General features: G+C 33.9%; 1 protein-coding gene across 2 annotated transcripts in view; it reads left to right on the top strand.

Moving 5' to 3' along the window:
• Positions 1-1,393: 1,393 nt before the first annotated feature.
• strip2 (striatin interacting protein 2) overlaps positions 1,394-9,255 on the top strand; it is a 29,060-nt gene continuing 21,198 nt past the window's right edge. Inside the window, exons 1-2 of one of the 2 annotated variants that reach the window (XM_016535336.1) lie at positions 1,394-1,485; positions 9,181-9,250. In XM_016535336.1, the coding sequence (XP_016390822.1) occupies positions 1,459-1,485; positions 9,181-9,250 (97 nt within the window). In that variant the 5' untranslated portion in view covers positions 1,394-1,458. The remainder of the gene's footprint in view (positions 1,486-9,180; positions 9,251-9,255) is intronic. The other variant, XM_016535337.1, reaches the window with a different exon arrangement.

Below are 9,255 nucleotides of genomic sequence, written 5' to 3'. Positions count from 1 at the left end.
GCTGTACCCTCACTACTTTACATTGTAGCAAAGTGTAATTTCTTCAGTGTTGTCACATGAAAAGATATAATAAAATATTTACAAAAATGTGAGGGGTGTACTCACTTCTGTGAGATACTGTATGCAAAGACAAGAACAGCTGCTGTTGTCACTCAGGTTACATGTACAAACACACTCAAAAGCTGCGAGTCACTGTGTTATCTTCACTCTGACCTGTTACATATGACTGTCCTCAAGTTCAAGCCTTACAAGGATACTAATGTTTAATCATTTGCTAAAAGTGTAATATGATAAACGTTGCAGTTGTCAAGATTATATTTTTTTCATATTTCTATCTCAGATCTTCTGAGAATGTCTGAACAAATTAAAGTCTGTCCAGTTTCTTTTGGGCATCTTTCACACTTTCAAATTAAAATGTTTGTTGAAGTGTCGTTCCCATTTGACTTGACTTGTATGTGAAGACACCACCACAACAAACATCTCAATAAGTCACTGTGTTCAGAGTATGGTCTGTCAAAAAACGTCACAATGTGGCTCTTTCTATATCAGGAGAAAACTCAATGTGTTCTTTCTGTTCCTCAATGTGAATAATAGCACTTTGTCTGTATCACAACAGAACAATGACAGCACTTTCTAAAGGCCATACATGATTGGTGATTTTATTTTAATTAATTTATGGCTATATCTGGTATTTCTTCACATATGAGTGTTTGTGTTTATTATTTATTTCAGTTGCAGTTTCTTTATAAGTACATCAACTTAAATTAAATGAAAATGAGAAATATTGCCCTGTCTATCTTAAATATTGAATAAAAAAAATTGTATGAAAATGTTTTAATTGCATTATATATTTATATATTATATACATAAACATTTATAATTTATAAATATAATATGTATATATTATAAATGTTCTTTTATATATATATATATATATATATATATATATACTCAAGATTTAATTTTCACATGGAAAGTTTTTATAAATAATTTTCATGTAAAGCTGGAATTTGTAAATTAATATACATTAAGAAGGTAAATGGTAAGGGAATATTGTTATGTGATTTTCATATGACATCAACAATAAAGAATATTTTATTTTATTTTATTTTATAAAAACAACCCCTGGGAAGCTGTATTGCAGTGATTGCACACTCCCAGATATTAAAAAAATGCAGAATGTTACAGTTCATTGTTATATGTTTTGCAGCGATTAAAATGAACATTTATTACAATTATGAGAGAAATACAGGCAATTTATATGTAATAGCACCTGCATATACGTGGTCAAGTGCTGTGTGGGCGTGGCTACGTCAAACGTCAAACCACGCCCTCATCGGCGAGCAGCAGCCAATCAGAGCGGCGGGGACGGATATTATTCTGAATTTGGAGTCCAGCAGCGTCTGCTCCAGTGTGACGGTGTATTTCCGTGCGGCGAGCAGATCCTCAGCCTAACAGATGCAGCAGCAGACCGACGACATGGAGGTACGTTTACTTAATGATTCTAACAGTAACAGACAGAAGTCTCTGGCTCAAGAGAGAGATGGGTTCAGCCATCAGCAGAAGGATTCGGAGGTAATCCGAGCACACTGACAGTTTGCAGGGGTAGAGGGGCGTGTGTAAAGTGGCTTGTTGCTGGGGGCTTTAAATGCCTCGAGTTGTTATTTTAGAAACATGCATGGCGCTAAAAATACCTTGTCTTTAGGAATTTGATCCAGTTTGACCTGCTGATGGTTTTATAGAGGATATAGACGTGCATGCATTTGAAGGGTAAAAATGAAGAATGCATTTGTTTCTGTCTTGAATTCCCACTTCTTACACTGTATATGGATATATGCGCATATTAAATGCTGAGCATGTATGCATTTGGCTCATTTCATCTACATGTGTATTCCTCACATTAACCCGTCTATGTCAGTAGGCACACATTCCTATGCATTATAATACGTATTCAAAACCAGTTATTTATTAAGCTTGATATCAGCCTGATATTATGGAATATACATTGTTATATTGGGGGTTAAGAGGGTCAATAATATACAGTCTGCTGCAGGTTTATTTATTTTCATTTAAAGTTATTTAAAAGAAGCAGTGGTTTATTTCTATCTATCTATCTATCTATCGTTCTATCTATCTTTCTGTCTATCTATCTATCTTTCTGTCTGTCTGTCTCTATTTATCCATGAATGAACTGAACTGGAGTGGGAAAGACTGCACACTAATGTACTCATTGCTCTCTCAAACATATGAACTTATTATTTATTCAGTCATTAAAAATAAAAGCAAGCAAATGCATGTTTTGATTCTCTTCTTGGCACAGTGCAGCCCAGATTCGGTCTTCAAGGACAGCAACACATATTTTGCTGGGAATATGTCCAGCCTAGTGAAGTTATGGTAATGAATTCCTCGACCGTGATCGTTGAGCATATTGAATGTTTTTTTTTTTTTTTTTGAGGAATTAGAGCGTGTTTTCCTCCTGCAGCAGATTTTTTTCTAGGACAGTGATGGGGAGGCGGATTGAATGTACACAAAATGCCTCAAAATGTTGTGCATGACTGGAGTTTATGACCAGGCGTGAAACTCAAAGGTCAGATATGTGAGTGATCTGTCATTAAACCAGAATATACTGAATGTGAAGCTCTGTGCTTGGTCTTTTGTGCATGGTGATGAATTATTGCATCTGGCTGCATTAAATGAGTAATGAATAATAAATGCTGAATATAGACTGGATCTTTTAGTATTTGGTCCAGTAGCTCAGTGTTGGCACAGGGCACATTGTGCATGCCCTGTTTTGATCTTTGAGATTTACAGATTATTCCAGTTTGTTTCATAGGATAGAAAAGCATGCAACTCTTGTTCAGTTGCTCCTTGTTATGGTTTGGTTGGGCTTAGAGCTGAACTTTGGACTTTAGATTTGATTTTAAATTTGATGTGAAAGTACTCTATAATGTATGGAAAAATGAAATGTTAAGCCTGACATATGAAATAATACTCAGAAAAAAAAAAAAATTGTCATGCTTTTATGGCTCATGTATATGGTACCGGAGAATATGAAGCTTAAAAACACCCTGGTTTTTTTCAGGGGTACAAACTGAGCAAAAATATGCAACTTGGTGCAGTTGCTGATATTTATATGGCCAAAAAGTAAGCTGAAATTCTGATAGCTTGTAATGTAAATTAAGCAGATCAATATAATGGTATAGCAGACTATTTACATAAAATGCATATCAGTTGTCACTCTGTATGTATTGTGACATTTAGTAAGATGATATTTAAAAGTTTAGTTTTATGATCAACACTCCATGTTTTTTATTGTGGGGGCAAAACATATAGGCTAATACAATGCAATATAATGATGATTGAGAAACAAATAAATGTTCCTCAAAAGCCTGATGGATCCTATTTGATACTCACATTTTAACATGATTTTTCTAAAAATGATATATGGATAATCAAGTGAACGTTGCTTCAGTCCAGTATGTATTCATCTTGCAATAATACTAACAATGTAAAAGTTATTCTTTCATTTGCTTTATAAAAATCAATAAAGATATTCACAGCAAAAAACACATGAATCATGCAGCAGATTTTTTTCTAGGACAGTGATGGGGAGGCGGATTGAATGTACACAAAATGCCTCAAAATGTTGTGCATGACTGGAGTTTATGACCAGGCGTGAAACTCAAAGGTCAGATATGTGAGTGATCTGTCATTAGACCAGAATATACTGAATGTGAAGCTCTGTGTTTGGTCTTTTGTGCATGGTGATGAATTATTGCATCTGGCTGCATTAAATGAGTAATGAATAATAAATGCTGAATATAGACTGGATCTTTTAGTATTTGGTCCAGTAGCTCAGTGTTGGCACAGGGCACATTGTGCATGCCCTGTTTTGATCTTTGAGATTTACAGATTATTCCAGTTTGTTTCATAGGATAGAAAAGCATGCAACTCTTGTTCAGTTGCTCCTTGTTATGGTTTGGTTGGGCTTAGAGCTGAACTTTGGACTTTAGATTTGATTTTAAATTTGATGTGAAAGTACTCTATAATGTATGGAAAAATGAAATGTTAAGCCTGACATATGAAATAATACTCAGAAAAAAAAAAAAATTGTCATGCTTTTATGGCTCATGTATATGGTACCGGAGAATATGAAGCTTAAAAACACCCTGGTTTTTTTCAGGGGTACAAACTGAGCAAAAATATGCAACTTGGTGCAGTTGCTGATATTTATATGGCCAAAAAGTAAGCTGAAATTCTGATAGCTTGTAATGTAAATTAAGGAGATCAATATAATGGTATAGCAGACTATTTACATAAAATGCATATCAGTTGTCACTCTGTATGTATTGTGACATTTAGTAAGATGATATTTAAAAGTTTAGTTTTATGATCAACACTCCATGTTTTTTATTGTGGGGGCAAAACATATAGGCTAATACAATGCAATATAATGATGATTGAGAAACAAATAAATGTTCCTCAAAAGCCTGATGGATCCTATTTGATACTCACATTTTAACATGATTTTTCTAAAAATGATATATGGATAATCAAGTGAACGTTGCTTCAGTCCAGTATGTATTCATCTTGCAATAATACTAACAATGTAAAAGTTATTCTTTCATTTGCTTTATAAAAAAATCAATAAAGATTCACAGCAAAAAAGACACATGAATCATGACCTGAAGGTGGAGTTTTTACAATTTAAAAAAAAATATTAACAGTCCGATGACAAAATGCATGTACTAGCTCACAACAGATTTTTTTAGTACAGTTGTAATCATGTTGATGGTTTAGAGTCCTTAGAAATTTGCTGCTCAAATATGATAGTGTAGGCTTTTAAAGAGTTAAACACGAGAATATATTACTGTATATAACTTGCAAGTACCTCGTAATGATCAGGTATAGTTTAAAGTTAGACGTAAAAAAGCCTAATGAATCACTCATGGTTCATTAGACTCCACCACTGAGGCAGTTTCTTCAGCGTATGACGTGTGTGTGAGTAATCAGTGTCATGATTCACGGCAGAAATGTGTATTCTGTTTACAGGACGCTGTTCTAGTTTATAAGTATCATAGTTTGCCTTTGTATCAGATGTTTTGGCCCTTGAAAGCATCAGTATCTGGCGCTGGTTTGGATCAGATGTGAGTGTTCTGCTTCTGGGAGATCAGAGTGGAGTAACCTTTAGGGAAGGTGTCGGAAAAGCTGTCAGAAGGAAAGCCCATCTCTCTCTCTCTCTCTCTCTCTCTCTCTCTCTCTCTCTCTCTCAGTTAGAGCTTCCCACCATGAGTATCAATGCCATCTGCTTCTGAGGACCAAAATAAAATGCTTCTGAATGTGCCACACATGTCTGTGAGTTAGGAGGGAGAGAGAGACTGAGAGAGGAGGGTAAATCATTAGTTTAGTGTGCACATGCATACATAAAATCTACGCACATGCATTATGCATAAAGTATGTGCATTTACTGCATTATGATGAGAATGTGCATGTAAAATTTTCTCACATTCATTATACAATGTATTTTTTGCCCATAATCCGTATACAGTACCTGAATATAATACATTATATATTTAAACTAGGGGTGGGTCACTATAAACTATTGTGTCACAACATATTGCAATACAAAAATGCAACAATATGTATTGTGTATAGTTCATCCAAAAATTAAAGTTTAGACCGATGTCATTTAGGTTTTTATTCACATGTAGGTAAACAATGATATCCAGTTAATCCAGCCATAAATTGGAGCTTCCATTTGTATTAATTGTTAATAAAAAAAAAAAATAATAATAATAAATTCATTTTATAATTTATAAAAAATACTAAAAATATAAGTAATAAATATATAAAAATATAATTAAAAATAAATTATTTAAAACTTTTTGTAAGGGTCAGAGAGCAAGCATAATTCTGCATTTTGACTATTTTTTTTTTGGTTATGAAAAGTACTTTTTGTGAAGTGTTTATCATGAAGTAATAAAAAAAAAATACTGTTTTAACTCTATTTTGGCTTTGTTTAAAGTATTGTGAGAGATTATTGTGAGATCAGTATCATTTATCCAACCAAATTGTGGCATGAGTGTATTGTTACCATCTTAATTTAAATTTCAATGTTAAAATAAAAATAGTTTTATTTCTAATCACAAATTTATAAAAACGATTGGTCTGATGGGCTGATGATTGGACTTATTTTAAAGGGTTAGTTCACCCAAAAATGAAAATTCGGTCATTAATTACTCACCCTCATGTTGTTTAATGACAGAATTTGCATTTTTGGGTGAACTAACCCTTTAAGTTTCTTTGATTGGCCACTGCCTGTGAAGTCATTTGAGCTTATAGCTGTCAAACGAACGAGCATAAGCTTCCCAAAGAGGTTAGAGATACAGTAAAACGAAAGCATAAAATGGAGGCGAAATCAAACCACCCAGACATTACCTAGCAAAGGTTATCCATCAAAACTCTCTGAGAAGGGGACTTGTTTGAGAAAGTAGAGAGAGGTCAACAATCACTTTGAAAAAGTACAGAGTTCAAGATATGAGAACTGAGTCCACCAATATCAAGAGCTCTTTCAGTATCATTGTCAAGAGCCGTGCATTATGGGTGGGTGGCAAAAGAGGCCATTACTCAAAAAGAAACCATGTGAAAGCACATAAGAAGTTTGCCAAAAAGCATAATAGTGGGTGACCCATTTGGGATGGTTTTGAGGTCAGATGCCTCCTTAATAGAGCTTTTGGGCAAAATTCAAAGTGATATGTGGGGGACAAGTCTGACACGGCCCACATCTAAAAAATAACTGCATGATGGTGCAAAATACAGGGAAATACTGCAAGAAAGCTGCCTGCTAAAACAGCTTGAGAGAAAGTCTAACAGAACAGTGAGGTCAAATTAACTGCAACAAGGTGAATGTCCTGCAGAAGCGCTTAATCTTTAAATGAATAGGCACTTGAGCAAGAGAACCTGGTCCTCAGGGGGAACGAAGAAAGTTCATCTTCAACGTTATGCTTCGTACGTAATTTATTCTTCAACTGACAGCACAGAGCGTGTTCCCCAGATGTTAATTGGGCTGCAATTAAATCAAAACGCCTCAGAGGACCTGACACTTCATCCATGTTTGGCTCAGGGTTTTAGAGGCTGTTTAGGGACATTAGCATACAGTCGATCAGCACTGATGTTTTGAAACCATTAACACTACGTTTGAGTGTGAATGTTCACGCTTTAGTAGCTCTTTGAGAGAGCTGGCTAAAAGACATGTGGCTATTCTTAAGCATAAGCGCAGACTTGGCCAACAGTCAGCAGTCATTTATGCAGGAAGTATCCTTTTAGGTGGACACACACTGGAAACCCTGCAGCCTTGCTTCCTGTTACCATGACACACTGTGGGTCAGGGAAAAATCTGTGGAATTTACCGTAAAAAGTTGCCAGCCCAGAACTTTGCTGTAAAAAGAACAATAATTGATGGACATTAATTTATAATATGTGGCGTAAAAAGCTAATATACATACTGTAACTGATAACAAAATACTAAGAAGCATAATTATTTACATGAAAAACCATCAAATCAGATGTTACAGGGAATGCCAGTTTAAAGTTTTACATTGTAAGGTGACTTTTCTTTTTTAAATATCCTGTTTTCCACTGTATATAATAATTTTTTTTTATTGTTAACCAATTAACATGTTTTCACAGTAGTATTTCTACAGTCCTCCATCATTAAAATTACATTTTTATTTTAAAGTGTACCACAAGAGGAAATTTCTGTGGAATTTACCGTAAAAAGTTGCCAGCCCAGAACTTTGCTGTAAAAAGAACAATAATTGATGGACATTAATTTATAATATGTGGCGTAAAAAGCTAATATACATACTGTAACTGATAACAAAATACTAAGAAGCATAATTATTTACATGAAAAACCATAAAATCAGATGTTACAGGGAATGTCAGTTTAAAGTTTTACATTGTAAGGTGACTTTTCTTTTTTTAAATATCCTGTTTTCCACTGTATATAATAAAAAATTTTTTATTGTTAACCAATTAACATGTTTTCACAGTAGTATTTCTACAGTCCTCCATCATTAAAATTACATTTTTATTTTAAAGTGTACCACAAGAGGAAATTTTGGGAGGGTCGATTTATAGTTTTTGACTGTAAATTATAAGATGACTTGTTGTTTTCACTTTAAAAAATTGTAAATTTAATAGTATTTTACTGTACAATTACACGAACTGTCCTGTCAAATTTATTACAGTTTTTTATGTATATAGTAAGAACTTACTGTTAACCAGTTATCAAGTTTTCACAGTAGCATTTTACAGTCTTTTTACTGTTATAATGAGCATATTTACAATTAAAATTACACTTTTTACAGTGTACCCCATCAGGGAATTCTATGTCAATTTGCTATTTATGACTTGGTCTTTTTTTTTTCTTTTTTTTTAACAGTATTTTACTGTAAAATTACATAAAATGTCTCATTAGAGTTCTATAGTAACACATTACAATATATACTGTAGCAAAAAACTTACTATTAACCAATTGACATGTTTTAACAGTTGCATTTTTACAATCTTTTAATGTTAAAATGAATTTTTAGTGTACTACAGACCCTGCATACTGCATTTTAAAAAGTAATTTCTTTCAAATTTTATTATTAAAGAAAGTTTTTCATATATAATACTGAAAGTGTTAGCAGTGAACAGTTACAAACTCTTCATCTCGATCAAGTTTGTATATAGGCAATATTATCTCAAAAAGCATGTACAGAACTTACAAAATCCACAAAAATACAGCATCAAGTCACCCTAGACTTGCTATTTTCAGTGTACTATAATTTGAGATACATTTCACATTATACATTGAGATACATTTCACATTATTTTAGAATGTATGTGTATGTTTTAATGGTTACTTTGTAATTTCCGAGCACATGTGAGGTACTGTGGTGATCGAAATGGTAGGTAATTAATTGCCACCCTTATTTTCTCTACATTTCCCAAGCTATTGTCATTGAAGTACTAGAGTAGTGTGACCTGGCTGAATTTGCATAATTACGAGGAAAATCACGTGCTGCAGAAATAGTGGAAAGACCTGAAATGCGGTTGGCAAGCGCTCCAGGATGTTAGACATGTGACACTTTCTGTTGTGGCAGTGCAGTTATTATTTGCCTCTGATCCGCAGGGGTCCATGGAGTCCCCGAATCTGGAGTTTGAATATGGAGACACGGACAACTTCACTGCAGAGCTCTCAGGTGGG

Source organism: Sinocyclocheilus rhinocerous, unplaced genomic scaffold (genome assembly GCF_001515625.1).
Source record: "Sinocyclocheilus rhinocerous isolate Xijiao unplaced genomic scaffold, SAMN03320098_v1.1 scaffold395, whole genome shotgun sequence".
Taxonomy (NCBI): domain Eukaryota; kingdom Metazoa; phylum Chordata; class Actinopteri; order Cypriniformes; family Cyprinidae; genus Sinocyclocheilus; species Sinocyclocheilus rhinocerous.
The sequence above is the reverse complement of the archived record's forward strand: the minus strand, read 5'-3'. Positions and strand labels throughout refer to the sequence as shown.